The sequence below is a fragment of the Bos javanicus genome, chromosome 23 (genome assembly GCF_032452875.1).
Source record: "Bos javanicus breed banteng chromosome 23, ARS-OSU_banteng_1.0, whole genome shotgun sequence".
In the NCBI taxonomy this organism is placed as follows: Eukaryota; Metazoa; Chordata; class Mammalia; order Artiodactyla; family Bovidae; genus Bos; species Bos javanicus.
The window spans coordinates 11,627,723-11,649,652 of NC_083890.1; the positions used below are offsets into that span (position 1 = coordinate 11,627,723).

General features: G+C 50.4%; 1 protein-coding gene across 2 annotated transcripts in view; it reads right to left on the reverse strand.

Moving 5' to 3' along the window:
• Positions 1-21,930, reverse strand: part of MDGA1 (MAM domain containing glycosylphosphatidylinositol anchor 1) — a 64,583-nt gene that overhangs the window by 23,472 nt on the left and 19,181 nt on the right. For both annotated transcript variants that reach the window (XM_061398066.1, XM_061398065.1), the window contains exons 2-4: positions 6,691-6,830; positions 1,659-1,833; positions 97-293 (exon numbers count right to left, since the gene is read on the reverse strand). In XM_061398066.1, coding sequence (XP_061254050.1) covers positions 97-293; positions 1,659-1,833; positions 6,691-6,830 — 512 coding nt within the window. The remainder of the gene's footprint in view (positions 1-96; positions 294-1,658; positions 1,834-6,690; positions 6,831-21,930) is intronic.

Genomic DNA, 21,930 nt, shown 5'->3' on the forward strand with positions numbered 1-21,930 from the left:
GGCCTCAGCCCCCCTACACCTCTCCTTTGGGAGGTACAGAAGGATGAGTGTGGGGTAAGCCATGAGGAGAGCAAGCCAGCTGCCGCCCATTCTGACCTGGGTGTAGAGGGGCTCATAGATGTCAACCCCATTGTCCTGGCTGTGAGACAGGGTGTCGGAGCCCCGCTTCCAGATAAAGCGGGCAGGTGGGTTGGAGTTGACTGTACAGCGCAGGAACACCGTCTTCTCCTGGTAGAAGTTGCCTCTGACATCGCTCACTGTCTGGTGCACCGTCAGCACGGGCTCATCCAGGTCTGCAAGGGCACAGTCCCGGTGGAGTCAGAGCTGCATGACCCCTAGGTTGGTGGGGGGGGTTGCCTTGAGCCCCTGGCAGCCCTCAGGGAAAGTTAAGCCACCCTCATGGGATGCTTCCAGAGAACTACATGCTCTGCCAGCCCTGCAAGTTTGACCAACCTGTCAGAGACAGGGGACTGAACTTGTGGGTGTCTCAGCTATCCCTCCCCAGGGACCTGCACTGGGGGGCGGTGGGGGCAGGGGGGCTGTCTTCACCTCCTATCACGGGATAGAGGAATAAGCTGAGACTGGAAATCAGGCCATGCCTGCCAGCTCCTTCCCGCTGCAAAAACTTGAGAAATGACCCTTGGCCCCAAGGCAGACTCCTGGGTGGCTGATGGGGGATAAAAGAGAGGGCCTGGGGTTTCATTGCTCACCACTCTATCAGGTCCCATCTGGGGGGCAGGGGGTGTATTTAATAGGCAGGTTGATTGTAGGTACTAAGATGGTGGCAGATAGATCTTTGGGCCTGGCCCCACAGCTTCTGGGTACCTAGGTCAGCCTGAATGGGCACAGAGGTGGGTGGTAAGCAGGCAGATAGCCTCCTGGGGTCAAAGGGAATCCATGGAGGGCAGGCAGGGATTGGAGGCTTCTCATTCAGCCAGCAGCGAGGACTGAGGGGTGCCTGGTCCTGCAAATGTTGGGTTAGGGAAGTTTTAGAGCTGCCCTGGGACAAAAGCAGAGATATGAGGTGTGGTGGGAAGGGCACTGGACCATAGTCAAGAGACCTAGGCAGTGAGCAAGTCACAAGCCTTTGGTCTCAGTTTCTTCATCTGTGGAATGGGTATAATCCAACCTGTCCTGGCCTCCCTGACCACTTTACAGGGATGCTCTAAGGTTCATATTTGATTATGATGGGAATGGGTCTGCTGCTGCTGCTGCTGCTAAGTCACTTCAGTCGTGTCCGACTCTGTGCGACCCCATAAACGGCAGCACACCAGGATCCCCGGTCCCTGAGATTCTCCAGGCAAGAAGGCTGGAGTGGGTTGCCATTTCCTTCTCCAAAGCATGAAAGTGAAAAGTGAAAGTGAAGTCGCTCAGTCGCGTCCAACTCTTAGCGACCCCATGGACTGCAGCCCACCAGGCTCCTCTGTCCATGGGATTCTCCAGGCAAGACTACTGGAGTGGGGTGCCATTACCTTCTCTGGGAATGGGTCAGGGTAGTGCAAATCGAAGGAACATCAAAAATGCCCTTCTCTAACCCGGCAGAGAGTCTCTACCATTGTTTTCCATGGAGGTGCCACGTCTCCACCCTCCTCCCCACTCCTTCTTCCCAGCCTGAGCCCCCAGGAGCAGGCCCCTGGCTGAGAGGGGACCCGACTCACACTGCACGTCCACCCGGATGGACTTGATGGCTGGTACGCCCACGCCGTTCTCAGCCTTGCAGTAGTAGCGGCCACCCTGCGTGCGCGCAATGCGCTCGATGCGAAGCGTCTCATTGAACACTGACGTCTCCTGGAACTTGTCCGAAGCGCTCCCAGCTGTCTTAGTCCAACGCACCTGGGCCAGCCAGGCAGGACACAATCGGACCCGGCGCGGGGGCTCCCCGCCCACTCCCATACTTTTCCACAAGTGTATGCAGGCTATACACAGGCCTGGGAAGCTAACCCAAACAGCCTCGAAGAAATGCACACTGGAGGTGGGACCTCTCAGTGAAGAGCCTGGGCAATCTAGGAGCAGATGGAGGAGGTTTTTATAAAGTTAGAATGTGCAATTGTTAAGAGAATCGATTTGTGGGCAAGTTACCCAACCTCTCCTGCCTTCCTTTCTGCATCTCTAAAATGGAAATATTACTCCTTTCCTGGGCTTATTGGGAAAACTAAACGAGTATATAGTTAGTGCCTGGAAGAGTAAGACTTCGATTAAATTTTTGTTATCCCATTTTTTTAGCTTAGTGGCATGGGTAGTTTACTCATCTCCTAGTTTCAGACTTCTCATGTATGAAAGAGGTCTATGTGGTAGCCAGCCTCTACCTTGGATGGCCCCCAGTGGTCTCCACCTCCTGATAGTCACACCTTTCTGTAGTTCTCTCCCATTTTGTACCAGGAATGGTCCATGTGACCAACAGAATTTGGCAGGGGTGATGGTGTGTCTCTGATACTCTCATCTCACCACCCTTACTCTACCCTGATAGACCCAGGGGTTACAAAACTTGGGGAAGACTACAGCAGCTTCTGAGCGCCGAAGAATTGATGCTTTTGAACTGTGGTGTTGGAGAAGACTCTTGAGAGTCCCTTGGACTGCAAGGAGATCTAACCAGTCCATTCTAAAGGAGATCAGCCCTGGGTGTTCTTTGGAAGGAATGATGCTGAAGCTGAAACTCCAGTACTTTGGCCACCTCACGCGAAGAGTTGACTCATTGGAAAAGACTCTGATGCTGGGAGGGATTGGGGGCAGGAGGAGAAGGGGACGACAGAGGATGAGATGGCTGGATGGCATCACTGACTCGATGGACGTGAGTTTGAGTGAACTCTGGGAGTTGGTGATGGACAGGGAGGCCTGGCGTGCTGCGATTCATGGGGTCACAAAGAGTCGGACACGACTGAGCAACTGAACTGAACAGCAGCTTCAGGCCATTCAGACGTTGATCAGAGGGTGTTTTGGAGAAAGAACAAGACCATGAAAAAGATTTTTTTCTTTTTGTACTTGACATTTTGCAGTTTTACCATGATTTACCTAGATGGGGTTTGTTTACAAACTGCTTAGGGCCTGGTTTATCCATCAAAGAATTTATAGCATTCTTCAGTTCTACAAAATTCTCAGCCTTTATCTCTTTAAAGATTGCTGCCTCTAAGTTTTATCTAGTTCTTCTAGAATGCCTTGATTTATGTTATAGCTTCTCATTCTCCCAACTTCCTTTTTACACTTGGCATCCCTGTCTTCTCCAGACTGCACTGTAGCTGATTTGGATCTATTGTCCAATTCACCAGTTTCTTCTTTAGCTACTTCTATGGCTTTGAGGTCAAATTTTTCTAAAGACTGTATCATTTTTTACTTCTAGGATTTCTGTTCGCTTTTTTCCATATCCTTAACTGACCAGTTTATAATCTCCTGTCTTGTGGATTCTATTCCTTCCATTATCTCTTTAAACATTTTAAACATATTTATTTTAAGGATTCCCTCCAGACTGCTCTATGATCTCTGTTTTCTCAGATGTGAGTTGTTCAATTATTTGGGGTCTATGGACTGGCTCTCCCAGCACTGCATTTTAAGATGTTTTAAAATTTCACCCCATGGGATTGTATTCAGGAGGAATTACTTCAAAAGTCCCACTTGGGCCCTGACATGCCTGTCTGGGGTGTAACTGTATGGCTGCCTACACCCAAGATACATGGATTTATAGGTTTAAACCATTTTTTATATGTTTCTCAGCTTAAGATTACCTTACCACTTGGACAGTGCAAGATACAGACTGGATTAGGGTTATTCCCTCAAAGGTGACTCTGTTTGCACCCACACCCTGAAGCAAAAGTCTGCTCCCTGCTGTGACTCTGGGCTGTGGGGCAGAGATCTGGTCCCCATTCATAGGTGGTATCACTCGTATTAAGCTTCCAGTTTTAGGTAGAGGGTCCAGCTCCAGCTCTAGTTATAGATGAGCCTGTGGCCTCAGCTCATACCACCCATGTGTGTATTAATACTACTGTCTCTGAAGTGAGTATGTCCCTCCAAGGACCAGGTTCTTCAGCTTTTGCTCACTGCCATTGCTGTAGAGTTCTTCTTCCTTTTGGCCATAGACATTCCCTCTCTCTTGCTGTTAGTTGGCAGTAGAGAATTCCAGGAGCACTCATTCCCCCATGTGACCACAAAGCAGGTCATGAGATGGTACTTGCTCCACCCTGAGACTGTGGATGCTCCATGGCAATGGGAACTGCAGCTGTATCCTCAGGACCCATCATAGTACTTGGCACATAGCTGCTGCTGCTGCTGCTAAGTCACTTCAATTGTGTCCAACTCTGTGCGACCCCATAGATGGCAGCCCACCAGGCTCCCCTGTCCCTGGGATTCTCCAGGCAAGAATGCTGGAGTGGGTGGCCATTTCCTTCTCCAAAGCATGAAAGCGAAAAGTGAAAGTGAAGTCGCTTAGTCATGTCAGACTTTTAGCGACCTCATGGACTGCAGCCTACCAGGCTCCTCCGCCCATGGGATTTTCCAAGCAAGAGTACTGGAGTGGGTTGCCATTGCCTTCTCCTGGCACATAACAGGTGCTCAATATTTATTGCAAGGAAATGAGCAAAAAAGGCACTGGAAGGCATTTCAGAAGAGGTAAAGAGCAGCAGCTAGGGGCCTCCCTGGCAGCCTAGTGGTTAAGACTCCATGCTTCCAGTACAGGGGCACAGGTTGCATCTCTGGTCAGGGAACTCAGATCCCACATGCCACACGGGGTACTCAAAAAAAGAGAGAGAGAAGGTGAGCAGTGGCTACAGCAAGAACGAACAGGGTATTTCTGGACAGGTTCACCGAAGACAGGGTGTGAGGAGGATGGCGGTGGGAGATCAGACAGGACTGTGGGAGGTCTTCCATTCCACCCTCAGGAGCCTGAACTGGGTCTGGCAGGTGATGTGGATCCATGTGGGCAGGGGAGTGATGTGAGGTAACAGGTCTGAGGGTGGTGACTCTGGGAACAGGGTGCAGGAATGGGTTGGGGGAGGGGATGGGAGGCCAGTCAGTCTACCGCCATAGTCCAAGGGACAGCACAGAAAGTCTGACCTCAAGGGGTAATGAGGAATAGATGGAGATCCACTCAAGAGACATAAAAAGATAGGCCTCAGAGCCTGGCTGCAGGTGGAGACTGATATGGGGCTGAGTCAAATATGAGCCCAAGGGATTGAACCTAGGTAGCAGGAAGAACAATGAAACTATAAACAGGAATAGAAAACGGGTGCATGGACACACCGTCACACCCATGAATGACTCTTACATGCGATGCACAAGGGGGATACCCACAGGTGGTCGGTGCAGCCTTAGGGAGAGCTTGCTGCTGCTGCTGCTAAGTCGCTTCAGTCATGTCCAACTCTGTTCGACCCCATAGACGGCAGCCCACCAGGCTCCCCCGTCCCTGGGATCCTTCAGGCAAGAGCACTGGAGTGGGTTGCCATTTCCTTCTCCAATGCATGAAAGTGAAAAGTGAAAGTGAAGTCGCTCAGTTGTGCCTGACTCTTAGCGACCCCATGGGCTGCAGCCCACCAGGCTCCTCCCTCCATGGGATTTTCCAGGCAAGAGTAACTGGAGTGGGGTGCCATTGCCTTCTCTCTCTTAGGGTTAGGCTTTAGAGAGGACCACCCCTAAAGTCACACCTAGACGAGCAGCATCCTGAAGACTGGCAGCATTGCTTTCACTTCCAAACAAATCCTTAAGAAGAAGCAAGCAATGATGATAGTTTCAGACTAAAACCTTTGGGGATTTCTTGTCCATCTGATTGTCTTAAGGTCAAACCTACTAAAGCTGTCCCTGTTCCCAGTATTATCCGCCCCCCGCCCCCCCGCAAAAAAGAACTTTGCAATCACTGTGCTTCCTAGGAGCCAACCAAAACCTTTTCTGCTGCTTTTAAAGGTCACAGCAGCTCACTAGCAAATTCCACCGTCCCTTCAGCCCATCCTCCTACCTCTTCCGTCAGCTTTCAGTGATAACCAGCCAACACTTCCTGCCTGAACCATACAGTGGGTCTGGGACAAAATTCACACCTGGCTTTTCCAGATACCCATCTTCTGTGGGGTTTGCATACTGGAAACCTCCTGAAGTAGTGGTTGTATTATGTGTTTTTTGTTTGCTTGTTGTTGTTGTTTGCTTGCAATTGTGTTATATGTTGTTGGTAACTCCTGGGTCCCTCAATTGAAAGAGAAAGAGTGCTAAGCCATAGAGAACACTGGTTCTGGGTTCAAATTCTGCTTCCGCCCTCACAAGTGCTGGGTGACCTTGGGAGTTTACCCAACCTCTCTGATCCTTGATTTCCTTATCTTAAAATGGAGGCCCTAATGCCTTCCTCACAGCCTGGCTGTGAGGTTTCAAGGAGGAAACACTGGAGAAAGTACCTAGCACAGTGCTTGGCACACGGTCTGACTTCACACAGTGGCTGAAGGTTTATCTGCAGGAGCATTTGCTCAGCAGGTACAGGGAATGGAGTGGGATGGAACAGCTGACATTCAGTTGTCAGTGTTTCCAGGTGAGTAAGCCCATGGTCTAGCCCTTCCCCACAGAGTCTATTTTCCAGCCATTTCCCCAGCCCCAGGCTCCTGTCTTCTGCTGACCTGCTACCATCTGCCTCCAATCTCAGGTCCCACTGTCTCTTCTGATCCTGGAGTGGGGCAGGGAGTGAGGAGGCGAGGGCAGGGACACCCACAAGCCAGGGCGGGGGCTTACCTGGGGCCGAGGATGCCCAGTGACGAGGCACTGCAGCACGAGGGTGTCCCCCTCCCGGATGGTGTAGACGCGCTCGCTGATGTTGTCCTCTTTCACCACACACGCCTGGCCTGCGTGCATGATCTGAGCCTGGGCTGGAGCTGGCGGGAGACGGGGAGGTTTAGGTAGGAGACTCGGAGGCCAGAGGAGGTCCAAGGCTCCCTCCTGAGTGTGTCACCCAGAACTCCCCACCATATCCCTCAGAGGCCTCATCCTGTTGAGCTCCTCCTGGGGCCCCTAGGCCAGAACCAGAAGGGTCAAGGACTCAGGAAAGGGGCAATTCCTCCCCATCCCACTGCTCTTGCAAGAGATTTGCGCTCTTTGGGGCTTCCCTGGTGGTCCAGTGGCTAAGACTCTATGATCCCAATGCAGGGGACTGGGGTTTGATCCCTGGTCGGGAAACTGATCCCCCATGCCGCAGCTAAGAGTTCACGTGCTGCAATGAAGATGGAAGATCCTGTGTGCTGCAACGAAGACCCGGCGCAGTCAACAAATTACAATATTTTAAAAAAGAGAGAGAGAGGTGCTTTTCAATGAGCCAAGGATTGTGAGGAGGCTTGGTAATCTGTGCAAATTGGTTATCACTCAATGAGCATCATGTCTTAGACCCCAGTCGTGGAGGCTGCTCTCCACATCTGGCAGGTGCCTCCATTCCCAGCTTTGGTGTCCGCTGAGAGGCACGCAGAGCTCACCTGCCCCAAGGAATTGCCTTCAGACAGTGAGCACTGCCTGGACCAAACATGCCTAGGAGGTCACCCCTTGCCCAACACCCCCCCCCACATACACACACACATACACACCAGTGGCCTGATGGACATGATGCAAAGGCCCAGCTGTGTTGCCTCAAGCGGGGTGACTATGGTTCCGTTCATGCTCCAGAGCACTTCTGCCCCCACCCCTGGGGACTGGCTGAGACTAAGTCAACAAAATCTCATTGTCACCCAGCTGTTTCTCTTGTCCTCTTTCAATTTGTCCTGGGAGCACTTTCTCAGAAAATCACTTGCCTGAACTCACTCCCAACCACTCCAGGCTCAGGTCAGGTTTTAGTGAACCTGACCAAGATATCCCCCAGCCCCACAGACTGCACATCACTCCCCTCACCCAAGGCCTGTTATCATTCCCTCATTGCTCGCGGAACCTATGCCAGCCCCCTCTCCAAGGGATAGAAGTCTTCACTGGGGGACCTGGAAGTTCTCCTAAGACTACATGTCCTCTGACCCTCTTACCATGCCTGGGGGCTGGGGTCTGGCCGGGGCTGGGGGACCAAAGCTAGAATATGGTTGGGGGACCAAAGGGAAAATGACGGGGCCGGAGAAGTCCACAGCCCTCCTTTGGTGTCTCAACCCCACTGTCCTGAAAGCAAACCAGCCCCCAGCCCACCAGTACTTGGGCTCTGGGAAAGAGGGCAAGACCTCAAGTTCAAACATGTCTGCTCACAGACGAGGGTGGACGAGGTGGAGGTAGGAGAGCTAAACATGTCTGCTCACAGATGAGGGTGGACGAGGTGGAGGTAGGAGAGCTAATCCAGGGTTCGAGGAACACAATAGGGTGAAAACTTGAGCCCTTGCCCCAAAGAGGCGCAGGGAGATAAAACCTGTTCATACAATGTGTAACGTCCTCCAGCAAGCATTCCATGATTGACCTACATCCTCCCCGCTTCTGCATCCATCACTTTTCCAGCACAGCAACAAAGCATCAATCTGTGTGACTATCAAACTCAGGATTCTCATCTTTCTGCCTGCCCCACCGTGAGCTTACATTGGTATCCCCAGCCTTGAATACAGCAGGTACTCAGTGAACACTGAATGAATGAATGTATGGGAATATTCCACGGTGAAGGTGCTAAGCATTGTAAAAGAGGTAAAGAAATCCCTAGGAGGTCAGGGGAGAAAGATATCACTGCTGGAGGAAGAATCACAGAAGACTGTGGAAGAGGTAGCTTTTGAACCAGTCCTCAAGGAATAGGGGGACTTCCTGCAGGTTGACAGGGCAGTCTAATATTCCATATTATCCAGGGAAAAACACTAGTGACCTCTGGACCTTCATTCTCTCATCTCTAAGATGAGAGAATGCTACCAACCCTGACAACTCACAAGGGTGGAAATGATGATACGTGCATGCTAAGTTGCCTCAGTCGTGTCCGACTCTTTGCGACCCTGTGGACTGCAGCCAGGCTCTTCTGCCCATGGAATTCTCCAAGCAAGAATACTGGAGCGGGTTGCCATGCCCTCCTCCAGGGGGTCTTCCTGACCCAGGGATCAAACCCACATCTCTTACATCTCCTGCACTGGCAGGTGGGTTCTTTACCACCAGCTTCACCTGGGAAGCCCTCAGGAGTGATGATAACACAGGATAAATGAGAAGTGCTTAGTAGAACTCTGATGTGTTTTTACTGTTGTCACAAGTAGTACCTTAATTAGCAGAGTCTCTCCAACCAACAGTGACAGGACAGTCATGAACTAATGACAGAGATAGGTCCACAGAGGCAGCCTGGCCACAGGTCAAGTAGCTAGCAGAGGGTGGGGGCAGGGGAGGGGTGCAACCACTGGGAGTGATGTAGGTTGGGTTTAACCACGAGAGTCTCTGCAAATAGCAGCAGGTTCTGCAAACAGTGGCAGCTGCCACCAACCCAGGGTCTGAGTGTCCAGTCTGGCTGCCCCGGAGCAATGAACCTAGGCTAGTGGTCAGGAGACAAGCTGTGTGACCTGGGGCAAGTCAGACCTCAGGGACCTCAGTTTCCCCACCTGTAGGAGGTGCGTGTACTAGATAACTTCTGACATCTTTTTTCAAGTCACACTTTCTATGAATTTTATCAATAGCACGTAGTCCCTATGTAAGGTGCCCCCTGGAATCTGGGGAACAAGTCTGAAACTGTCACCCCCTGAAATGGAAATGCATCAGAAGAGATAGCCATCTGTGGCCAAGGTCCTCAGGAAATCTCATCAGGAAACAACCCACCAATGTATGATGTGTGTGGCAGTTGCTGGTAAGACCAGAGGCTGCCTGAATGTCTGCAAGCGGCTTGGGGTGCCTCTCAACAAGGAAGACATCAATTTAACAGGCTCCAGTGGAAGATAAGCTGTAATCTTGGACAACGTGGCTTGCCCATAGCCAGACAGTGTTGTAATGACAGATGCTTTGGTGACTGATAAGGAATTCTGAAAGTGAGTTAGAGAGCTGAACTTTCTCAGGGCCTGGACAGCACAAGCTGGGAAAGATGGGGCCTGACCCGCAGACCCAAGGCTTCTGACTACCTGACAGGTTCGCTTCCTCATTGGCCACGGGGCTATGAGTTGGCATCATGGATAATGACATCATCAAGATTACCCAACTTCCTTTAATGACATTAACCACTAAGACTATCCAACTCTCAAATGGTAGAACCTCTTTGGAAGAGATTTTGGCAGCACCTACACAGGCTAAAGACTGCTGCAGAAGCTGAAGCTCCAATACTTTGGCCACCTGATACAAAGAGCCAACTCATTGGAAAAGACCCTCATGCTGGGAAAGACTGAGGGTGAGAGGAGAAGGGGGTGACAGAGGATGAGATGGTTGGATGGCATCACCAACTCAGTGACATGAGTCTGAGCCAGCTTTGGGAGATAGTGAAGGACAGGGAAGCCCGGTGTGCTGCCATTCATGGTGTTGCAATGAGTCAGATACAACAGAGCAACTGAACAAACAAAACTCAGGTTAAACAAGTATATACCCCATGACACAGGAATCCCATTTCTGGGTATGTACCCAATAGAAATTAGTGCCTATGACAACCAAAAAATAGGTCCAAGAATATTCACAACAGCTTTATTTATTACAACTAAAAACAAGAAACAACCCCCATGTCCATCAAGAGCAACAAGGGTAAATTAATTCTCACATATTCATACAATGGAATATTACACAGAAGTGAAAAAAGAATTATGGGTAGACACAACAATGCTGTTGAATCTCACAGCACATTTTGAGTGAAAAGAACTCAGACATAAGAGAGGAAACAGTGTATGGTTTCATCTATTTGAAATTCAGAACTAAAAAAAAACAATCTTAGAGTAACAGAGGTCTAAGCCATGGTTGCCCTTGGGTGGAGGTGAGGGATTATTTACTAAGAAGTTACAAGAGAAGCTTCTGGGGAGGAGATGGGATCCCATCGAATGAGACGGAAATATCCATAGTCCTAATCTGAGTGGCTATTATAAGGGTGGATGCACATGTAAAAAGGCACCAAGGTATTTGCTTAAGATTTTACTGTATCACTTTTATTAGATAAAGACAGAGCATCCACCCACCTCCCTTTGATGACATTGTCCACTGAGGTTATCCAGCTTCCTCAATCACCCTCTCCCTTTATTCTAAGCCCTTCTTGATGAGCCACTTCCCATGACCGACTTCTTCCCAGTATAGATGTTCCTTCTGGAGCAAGTGTTGGCTAGTTGCAAGGCACCCAGGAGCCTTGGGCTTCCCAGGTGGCGTTAGTGGTAAAGAACCAAATGCCAATGCAGGAGACACCAGAGACACGGGTTCCATCCCTGGGTCAGGAAGATCCCCTGGAGGAGGAAATGACAACCCACTCCAGTATTCTTGCCTGGAGAACCCCATGGGCAGAGGAACCTGGCAGGCTGTAGTCTATGGGGTCACAAAGCACAGGACACGGCTGAAGCGACTTAGCACATGCACACACACATAGGCCCCCTTGGCCTAGGCATTCCAATTTGCCCATCACCCCCACTGTTTCATTAACGTGAGTCAGCCCCCCCAACTCCTCTTACCCCCAGGATGGCTAGAACTATGTTTCTGACCCTAAACCAACAGAGATCCCACCAAGTTATAGTCCCCCCTAAAAGGGGTTGTGTCCCACTGAGTCTCAGCCTCTCACTCCACACACCCCCAGAAGGCACTGCCAGCAAACAGCATCTTCTCATTCCAAAGGCAACCAGGCCAGGGCCTGAGTCAAGAGGCACTGTGACATAATCCCTTCATTCAGTCTATCGAACGACAAATGCTTCCAGCCAGCCGCTGCGCTGGGTGCTCAAGAGACTGTCATGAAAAGCAAACAAGGACCAGCTCTGAAAGAGCACTCTTGGGGAGACGGACGGCAAAGAAGGAAACAGAAATGAACAGGATGGTTTCAGAGTGTGGTTATTGCTAGGATGACCCTGAAGTGGGGGGTGGGGTGGGGGGGTCGTGACAAGAGAAACTGGGCAGAGGAGGGGTCTCCTGGAGAGACATGGAAAGAGCAGACAATCTGGGGCTCATTTCTGGCTCTGCTACCCTCTAGCTGGGTGACACCGGGCAAGTTACTTCACCTCTCTGAGCCTCAGTCTCAGGAGCAAGAGATGGGAACAATAATGCCTTCTCCCAGGGCTGGTGTGAGACTTAAATACAATGTATGTAAAATACCTGACCAAACAGTATGTGTTTCTTTTTTTTTTTTTTAGTGCAACTGGTCTTAGTTGCAGCACTCAGGATCTTCCATCCTCGCTGTGGCATCCGGGATCTTTAGTTGGAGCATGTGAACTCTTGGTAGTGGCATGTGACTTCTAGTTCCCTGACCAGGGATCAAACCTGGGGCCCCTGCACTGGGAGTGCACAGCCTTAGCCACTGGACCACCAGGGAAATCCCAAACAGTATATGTTCTGTCAAGAAGTGACAGGTCTTGAGATGATTAAACATGACCAAGAGATGGGGACAGCAGACCACCTTCTGTGGCCCACGCTACATCCCAGGAGTGGAGGGACTCGAAGCAGACACTAAACCGTTAGGGATGTCTCACAAATTTGTTCCAAATTCATGTTGAGGGCTATGAAGGACTTTAGAGAGGTCAGAAAACCAGAGGGGAGGAATGGAGCCCTTTTATACACTCAACTTTCAGAAAGACTTTCAGCAAGTTATCCAAGCCTTAGTTTTTCTCATTTGTAAAATGGGGTTGTTGTGGAAAGGAATAAGGAAGTAAATGTAGGTGAAGTGTTTAAAACTGTTTGGTTCACAGAAGCCCCCAAGCATGCCAGCCAGTGTTATTATTCTGTATGTGATCTGCACTCCTCGCAAAACGCCATCTCCCCAGGGCCTGCAAGGGCTTTGCATGAAAGGACGTTGTCTTATCTACCACAGATGGTGAGGCCTGATACATTCCTGGGGTCCATTGTATATTTGCAGGCTCCTGGCCTTATTTCTAAGAGCCAGAAAGGGCATTATTTCTAAAGTCCTATTTAGCCTCCTTTGGTAGAGAAGGAGACTGAGGCCTGGAGAAGGGAGCCCTCTTTCCACTCATGGACACAGGCACTAGCAGAGCTGGGGCTCGAACTCAGGCTTTCTGTCTGCTAGCCTGGAACTCAGTTTGCTGCCCTCCATGGACTCCCCTGCTCCCCCCTTGTATCACCCTGTGGGGGACTGGTGGGGAGCCCTTTGCAATGCAGATTCCCAGGCCCTGTGCAGAACCATCAGCCTGACTCTTCAGAGTCCATATTTGTAACAAACTCCCTGGGAATTTCAGAGGTACTGCTGGATTTGTTTTCTCTCTGAGGCCACTTTGGTAGATAGAAACTAGGACAGGATGTTGGAACCATTTCCCTGCTTTTGGTCTAGGAGACTTTTGCTACAATATTTCACTCTTCTAAGTTTTATCAGCAAATCCCCCCAGGAAAAGAAAATACCTTGTCTCCCAACCTGAGTGCCACACGAGGCTCACAGAGCCCATCACCAGATAAGGATGCTGTGCCTTCTCTCTCCCTCTGAGTTGCAGCACAAAAGAGCACATACTCTTAAAGGCTCTGAAAAGGCCTGCAGTAAACACAGTGGCTGAGTGGTATAAAGAACCTGCCTGCAACGCAGGAGCTGCAGGAGATGCGGGTTCGATTCCTGGGTCTGGAAGATCCCCCGGAGGAGGGCATAACAACCCATTCCAGTATTCTTGCCTGGAGAATCCCATGGACAGAGGAGGCTGGCGGGCTACAGTCCACAGGGTCGCCAAATCAGACCCAACTGAAGCGACTGAGCACACAGGCACACATGCAAACACATCCACATAACTTGGTTTATTCCAGTGCTTTCCATTTGACCATAAAGCCCTTTCTTCACAGAGTATAATGGCTACGGAGTCAAGGAACATGCCCCTCCCCAGGCCCTTGGCTGAGAAGAGCCAAGTAGCATGAGGGCTGTCACCAATGGGGCCACAGGGTAAGGAGGACCACTGAGCAGAAATGGCAAGTCCCTGGCAGGTGCTTCCAGCTCACTCCTTCCTTCCTCCAAAAGCATCACCCCAAGTCACAGGTACGGTAGGGACTGACAGCACCAGGAGGCCCAGCAAGGAAGCCACCAATTCTCAAGGACTCATTTCACGGCAAATTCCAACTTGCCCCCTGGGCTCCTGAAGAGAATTCTCACTGCAACCTGGAAGGGGAATTTCATCAAAGATCCCCATCCCCCATGGGAGAATTTTCTCCCTGGATGTTAGCCAAGGGGGTCGGGGGTAGGGGGGGGCGGTGGGCAGATGCTGGCCAAGTGCAGGAGGAGTCAACAGCAGGATGGGGGGCCAAACAAGGCTGACAGACAGCAGTGGGAATGAAACCCCTTGATTAAAAGCCCCATCCATCGCTTTCCTTCAGCTTTCCTCGCCATCCTAAGTTTTATTTATTTATTCTTCCCAAACTTTAAACTGTTTATTTTGTATTGGGGTATAGCCGATTAACTGGAGAAGGCACTGGCAACCCACTCCAGTACTCTTGCCTGGAAAATCCCATGGATGGAGGAGCCTGGTAGGCTGCAGTCCATGGGGTCATGAAGAGTCGGACACGACTGAGTGACTTCACTTTCACTTTTCACTTTCATGCATTGGAGAAGGAAATGGCAACCCACTCCAGTGTTCTTGCCTGGAGAATCCCAGGGACGGGGGAGCCTGGTGGGCTGCAGTCCATGGGGTCGCACAGAGTCGGACATGACTGAAGCGATTTAGCAGCAGCAGCAGCAGCAGCACAGCCAATTAACAGTGCTGTGTTAACAGTTTCAGGTGAACAGTGAAGGGACTCAGCCATACGTACACATGTATCCATTCTCCCCCAAACCCCTCTCCCATCCAGGCTGGCACATAACGTTGAGCAGAGTTCCATGTGCTATACAATAGGTCTCTGTGTAAATAAAAAATATTTACCCATTTTAAATATAGCAGTGTGTACATGATCTTCCCAAAGTCCCTAACTATCCATTTTCCCCCAGCAACCAGAAGTTCATTTTCTACTGAGTGGAGTAACTCAGAGAAGGAAAAATATCATATGACATCCCTTATATGTGGAATCTAAATACATATATATATATATATATATATATATATACACACACACACACACACACACACACACACACACACAAATGAACTTACCCATCCTAAATTTTAAAAGGTTAATCATGACCGAGTGGGAGCTGGTGTCCTATTCCCTACTCCTGATTTTCATGGAGAGTGTGTCTGCAGGCTGAAGGAAACTTCCAAACAGAGCACAGTGAGGGGAGGACAAGGAGAGAAAAGAAGTGGGAGCCACAGACTTCCCCACCTGAAGCTGGTTCCATCCGCCCCAGTTACTGGCTGGCAGGGCAAGTACCACCACCCTAACCACCTCTCAGATGCATCACCGAGTGTTCCAGGCCAGGCGATATGGAAACAGAATCTGTGCTCTGGTCCTGCCTTCTATCAGATCGTCATTCAACAAACCCTCATAAGTGTGAGGTGCTGAGCTGGGTGCTGGCGAGAGCTCCAACACCCAAATCCTGAACTGGGGAAGTGGACAGTCAAGAAGAGCTGCGATAAAGGCCTGCTGAGAGGCAGACAGGAAGCATGGAGGGAAGGACTGCTGTGGGCTGGGGCTATGTCTCAGGTGTCCCCCCATCACCATCAAATAACAATAACATCATAACATACACATAATAAGTTACTCTGGGCCAGCACTGTACTGAGTGTTTTATATCTAATTGTTTACTGCTCATAACAAGCCTATTATTGTTCCCATTAATCAGATGAGGAAGCTGAGCCTTAGCAAGGGTAAGTAACTTGCCCAAGGGCACCCTGCTGGTTTGGAGTCCATCGGACTCTCTGACATTTGTGCTAAGCCCTCCACATCTCCAGTTTCCAAGTGCCTGACACAGAGCTGAGGACAGAGTCTCCATGTCACTGGGTGGGCTTGTCCCAGGGCGCATCCTTAGATACTCTTCCTCCTTCATCCTCCCAGCTCCTGGTACCCACATGTTTATCGATCCCTTTTTGTACATAATGCAAATGGACACTTAATAATTTAGCAGAGTTAACAGTGCTGAAATATTAACAGGCTTTTCCCTTTTAATTAGCTGCTCAGAGAATGGCGGCCGGGGTCTGAAATGAGACTCTCAGGGTAGGCGCTTGGCTGGCTCCGCCTGGGCCTTGTGATGCTACGTGATGCCACGCACCTCTCTCATGGACCATGGGCCATCGAACAAGGACCTCTCAGGGAAATTAACCTTTCTGTGCACTCCATACTGAGGGTTCACCCTGCTCTCTGCACAGACCTGTATGCAGAGCTGGCCAAAGCCTGGCCTCTGGGCCACAGGCCTGGGACCAGGCCAGCTGGTTTCTCAGGAGTGCTGGGGTCTAGGGGAGGCTCCAATTCCATGCTGGGAAAACCAGTTTGAAGCAGTACCATCTCCTCTGGCCTCACCTCAGTGCCTGTCATCTTGAAGGGAAGCATCATCTCCCCAGCCCTATCCACTGCTGGTCACTCCCCCAGGGCATTACACATCAGTCCAGGATGCTTTCCTCTCCATCTTCCTTCTTGCTCCCTGGCCTCCCAACCCTTCAAACACACACACATCGCCTGTTCATCTGCACTGATTCCTGGATCCCTTCTGTAACATTTCCTGAGCACCTACTGTCCTGCCCTCAGCTCTGGGATGTAGAGCCAATCAGGCACGGCCCCCTCCCCAAAGAACCTCTGCCCCCCGCTTGCTGCAGACTCTATTAAAGTCTGCTCTCAGCAACTGGGCTTTTTTGCTTATCAAAACCAAATCCACGTTCAGCCGACCCCCTCTTTGGCTACAAAAATCCCTCCCCAACCCGACTGCATGTATCTCTGACCTCCGGGTCCAAGAGCACCATCACTGAGTGAAGAAAGGCAGCCACAGCTGAAAGATCAGGGCCCAGGCTGCCAGCCTATCACTACGACGGAGCGTGAAGACAGGCGCTGCTCTCACAGTCAGAGGCAGGGCCTGGTATGGCTTGCAGAGTCCGCTATGATGCATAAGGCCTGGATCTATTTTCAAGACCTGATGCTGTCTGCAGAGCTTGCTGCTTCTGGCAGAGCCTGGCGCTCCTGACAACACTCCTCTGCTGAAAGTGGTGGGCAGTCCAGCCACACCCCCATCCCTTGGAAGGTCTGGCACCACTGCACCTACATCCTGGCTCCATCAGAAGGCACACAGGTTTTGAGAGTGTCGGGCTCTGCTCAGAGTCTTCACCGAGTATCAATGGAAGTCTAGTCTGCACAAAACTAATGAACTCTGGATGTCAGGACAGGCCACTGGGAAAGCCCTCTAAGTGAGGGCTCTGAGATCCCCTGGGGGAACTATAAAAAGACGTTCTCTCTGTGGGCAGGGAGATCAATTCTCAACAACAAGGTGCCCTAGGGCAGTTCTGGGCTTCCCAGGTGTAAAGAACCCGCCTGCCAATGCAGGAGATGTAAGAGATGTAGGTTCGATCCCTGGATCAGGAAGATCCCCTGGAGGAGGGCATGGCAACACACTCCAGTATTGTTGCCTGGGAAGTCCCATGGACAGAAGAGCCTGGCAGGCTATAGTCCATGGGGTCGCACAGAGCTGGACACGACTGAAGAGAGTGAACACGGCACAGCACACAGGGCAATTCTACCCAGTGTAGGCAGGACACTCAGGGAAGAGAGGGCAGAAAGGCCCACACTACAAGTCAGGCGTTGCTTGAGCCAAGGCTGTAAGTGCAAGTCTGAGGGGCTGCCCACAGCCTTGGGCAAGTTATTTAACTTCTCGAAGCCTCAGTCCCTTCATCTGAAATATGGGGATAATACTATATCTCAGCTCTGGCAGAAGTAACTTCTAGGTTGTGAGGATTAAACAAGACAATGTGGATACAGAGCATAACCACCGGTATCTAGTAACTGCTCAATAAATTTCAGTTCCCTTTCCATTTGATCATAGGGCCTGGGACCCTGTTCCAAGGGCGTGGGGGGATGCCAAGAGCCATAATCCTGACAGACCAGAATATCAATGTGGACTGAGGACTTCCCTGGTGGTGCAGGGGATAAGAATCCGCCTGCCATTGCAGAGGACATGGGTTCGATCCCTGGTCTGGGAAGATTCTACGTGCCCAGGAGAAACTAAGCCTGCACACCACAGCTACTGAGCCTGTGTGCCTAGAGCCTGTGCTTCACAACAAGAGGAGTCACTGAATGAGAAGCCCACGTACCACAACCAAGAGCAGCCCACGGTCGTCTCACCTAGAGAAGACCCATGCAAAGCAATGAAGATCAAGTGCAGCCAAAAATGAATAAAATTATATTTTAAAAACATGGACTGAAAGAGGTGATCACTGGGAGGAAGGCTCTCCCTAGGAGGATGGCGAGAAAGAGAGGCTACCACCCAACAGGGTAGAGGATGGTTTCAGGCCTCAGGACCTGAGCTTGACTAGCCCAGGGACATGGGACCAGTGGACATGGTGTTTCTTCAGGGGTCTCACTATTCAACGCCACCAAGGTTTGCAGTCCTGGAGACCCCATCACTGCAGTTCACTTGGCCTTGGGTCCTGGCACTGGGCCAAATTCTGGATATGACCACATTCCCACCTGACAAAACAAAGCTCTTGAACTGATTCCATGGGAGAGGCAGGGCTGGCGTAGACACAGGGGTTCTCCTTCAGGCTGTTGCAATAATCAACTGGGGCAAATCATTTAACTCTGTAGTCTCCAGCCCCAGCTTCCTGCCTGTAAAATGGGCATAAGAATCCTCCCTATTAGAAGTATTAAATACAATAAGAATGGAATCCACCAAGCACAGCACATGTTGCCAGCACATGCTCTAGATGTACAGTGAGAAGGGAGCAGAATAAAACCAAACTCATACCTCTGAGTGTGTCCACCATCAGAAGGTCCCCCTAGTCTGAGAGCTGCAGCTTCAGTCGTGGAGCCTGACAGGCCCCTGAGTGACCCTGTTCATTGGAGCCTGAGGCTCAGTCACCAGGGCTCCAGCATACCTGTGACCAGTACTAGGGACACATTCTGGACCAGCACATCCTGGGTGGGACCAGAGACGCACTGCCAGATCCAGGCTCCCAAACCAGAACGCAGAGCCTGGGCCGCCCCTGGGTCAGGGTATGGAGGGAGCGGCAGCTCTGCTAAAGCAAAGAACCCCCAAAGCCCCCTCTGACCCAAAAAGCCCAGTGGCTTCCTCCCACCCTGCGAGCTGAGACCCAAGTCTGAAGCACAGGGCATGGCCTGCAGCCTGACACAGGCCTGGCTGTGGGAGCCGAGGGAGACAAGGGGGCTTGAGGCAGTGGACGGGGGCTGAAGTTGGCATCTGAGGCCCTGGAAGCTCAGAAAGGACGGGATGGTGGCGAGTGGAAACAAGTTCTTTCCAAACAACCTGCAAGAACAGGCTGGAAGCTCCACTCCAGCACTTGGCGTGACTAAACCCCCCAATTCACCATAGAAAACAGAAGCCAATGATATTAGATGCATCGTGTCTTATTAAGTGAGATGACATATCAGAAAGTGCCAGGTAAACTGTAAAGTTCTGTGCAGATCAGGTCTTATTATTATTAGGTGTTGAAAAGGCCCAAAGAAGCAGGCCATAAGGCACCTATGACACCAGTGAAAATAAATTATAATAATAAAATCCACTATGGCTGGCCTCTGCACAAGCCCGGCTCAAACTTTTTGTAACACATCCTGGCAGTGCAAAAGGAGAATCATAAAACTGTTCCTATCTTATGACCTATTAGACAATCTCACTTTGGGGAATAGGCCCCAAGGAAATAATTTAAAAGGAAAAAGTAATTCACATAAGGATATTCACGGCAGAGCTCTTTGGAAGAAGAAGAAATTGGCATCTGCCCAAACGCCCAGCACTGGAGAAACAGTGACCAAACTCCAGCACATCGATGCAGGGGGTGCCCTGTGGCCATTAAGCTGACAGGTCTGAGGGCTCAGTCAATACCAGGAGACGTGTGCAGGAGATAAAGTCGTCCAAGAGTGCAGAGTGGACCGCTGTTTACTGCTATGTAAAAATATATTGACAGGAATGGGCAGGGAATTTAGAATGAATGGCTCATGTTTGATAGTCATTGGATTCCTTTTCTTTTCCTATGAAGTTGTTTAAGTGGATAATAATAACAGTAACAACTCTGAACACAAAATCAATCTTGCAGCTCGAGAGCAGGTGGGGCGTTAGACCCCAGGACAGGAGGGCAGGGGAGGGAAAGACAGCGTTTCTGGACAGCTTACCATCTCCACTCTGCTGGGGGTAGCACTCTGAGCCCCACCCACCCACCCCAGGCCACTGTGGGTTCCTGGGCATCATCCTACCCGGCTTTGGGGTGAAATTATGGGTGTCACAACCTGACAGCTTGAAACATCTTCATGCAGCCCTTGCAAAGTTCCTCTGGGCTTGATCTTCACCCCAGCTCAGGAGGAGGGAGGAGGATTAGCTCTAAAGGCTTAAAAACCACGGAGCAGAGATGTAAGGGCCTGATCAACTTTATGCCTCTCTCCACATCCGATGACATCAGGGGACAGCACTTAGTGCCCCTCAGCAACCCCAAGGCCTGGGAGCCAATCCTCACCCCCATCTTGAAAACACACCATCAGCCAGAAACCTGAGACTCAGGGCTACCGTGGTGGTCCGGTGGCAAGACTCTATGCTCCCAATGGAGGGGGCCCAGTTTGATCCCTGGTCAGGAGCTAGATCCCACATGCCACAACTAAAGATCCCACATGCCACAGTGAAGACTGAAGGTCCTGCCTGCTGCAAATAAGACCCAGCACAGCCAAATAGTTAAATTTAAAAAAATAAATAAATAAAGTTAAAAAAGGAAGAAACCTGGGAGTCATCCCTGACTTCTCTCCTCCCACACCCTGCATCCAAGCCACCAGCTCAGTCTTCAGAACTGATCCTGAACCCAACCCCTGAAATACCAACCTGGACTGAGCCACCACCACCATCCCCTGCCTGGATTTTTATAACAGAGAGGTTGACTCTGCTTCCTTCCTTGCCTGGTACATCTGTTCTCCACAAGCAGCCAGAGAGATCTCTTTATACTAAGTCTGATCCCATCTCTCCTCTGCTCAAACCCGACCAGAACTCCACTTCAGGTCAAAGCCACAGCATTTTCAGTAGCCTGCTATGCCCCACGTCTGCTCCCACCCACCCCTGTATCTTACTCCCCACTACTGCAGTCACACTGCTCTTTGCTGTTCTTCAAGCAGACCAAGCCCACTTGTGCCTCAGGACCTTTGCACTTGCAGCTGTTACTGGACTGCTCTTCCCTAGATTTCCAGAGCTACCCCATCACTTCCTTCAGCTCTTTTATGAGTGAGGTCTACCCTGACCACCCTTTTTAAGACAGTATTCCTGCCCCCACCGCCATCACTTTCGGTCCCCTTCCCTGCTTTGTGGGTTCTTCATATGACCCGTCAACACTGGCAGATTAGTCACTGTTCATTCTCTTGTGTCCCTTTCAAAGGACAACACCCCTGGGAGGGAAAGCAGGTTAAATTCCTGCTTTAACAATGGGATGAATAATCTTGTTTTTTTTTTTTTTCAGGAGTCAATTCCAGAAGCATAAAGTTTGGGAACATATTTTCTTTACATCAGGTATATTTATAAATCAAGAAATATAATACCTCCCCCCCCCACCATGCTTAAGTATTCTGATTTTTTTTTTTCTTTCATCACGGAAGGGTTTCTCTCCTTTTTTGGCTAAAATTTTAGAAACCACATAAGTGGCATGCACCGTAGGATCTGATTATAATGCTGAGCCTCTGAACAACTTGTAAATGACTTGAAACCCAGTTGGTTGTGGGGGGAAAGTGAAGGACCTGTGGATGGGGGAGGCCAATTGGCCTAAAGTTCAATCACAGCCAGGAACAGAAAAGTCATTGCCATTAGGAGGCTCCTAGGGGCTAAGGACCGGAGAAGGCAATGGCAACCCACTCCAGTACTCT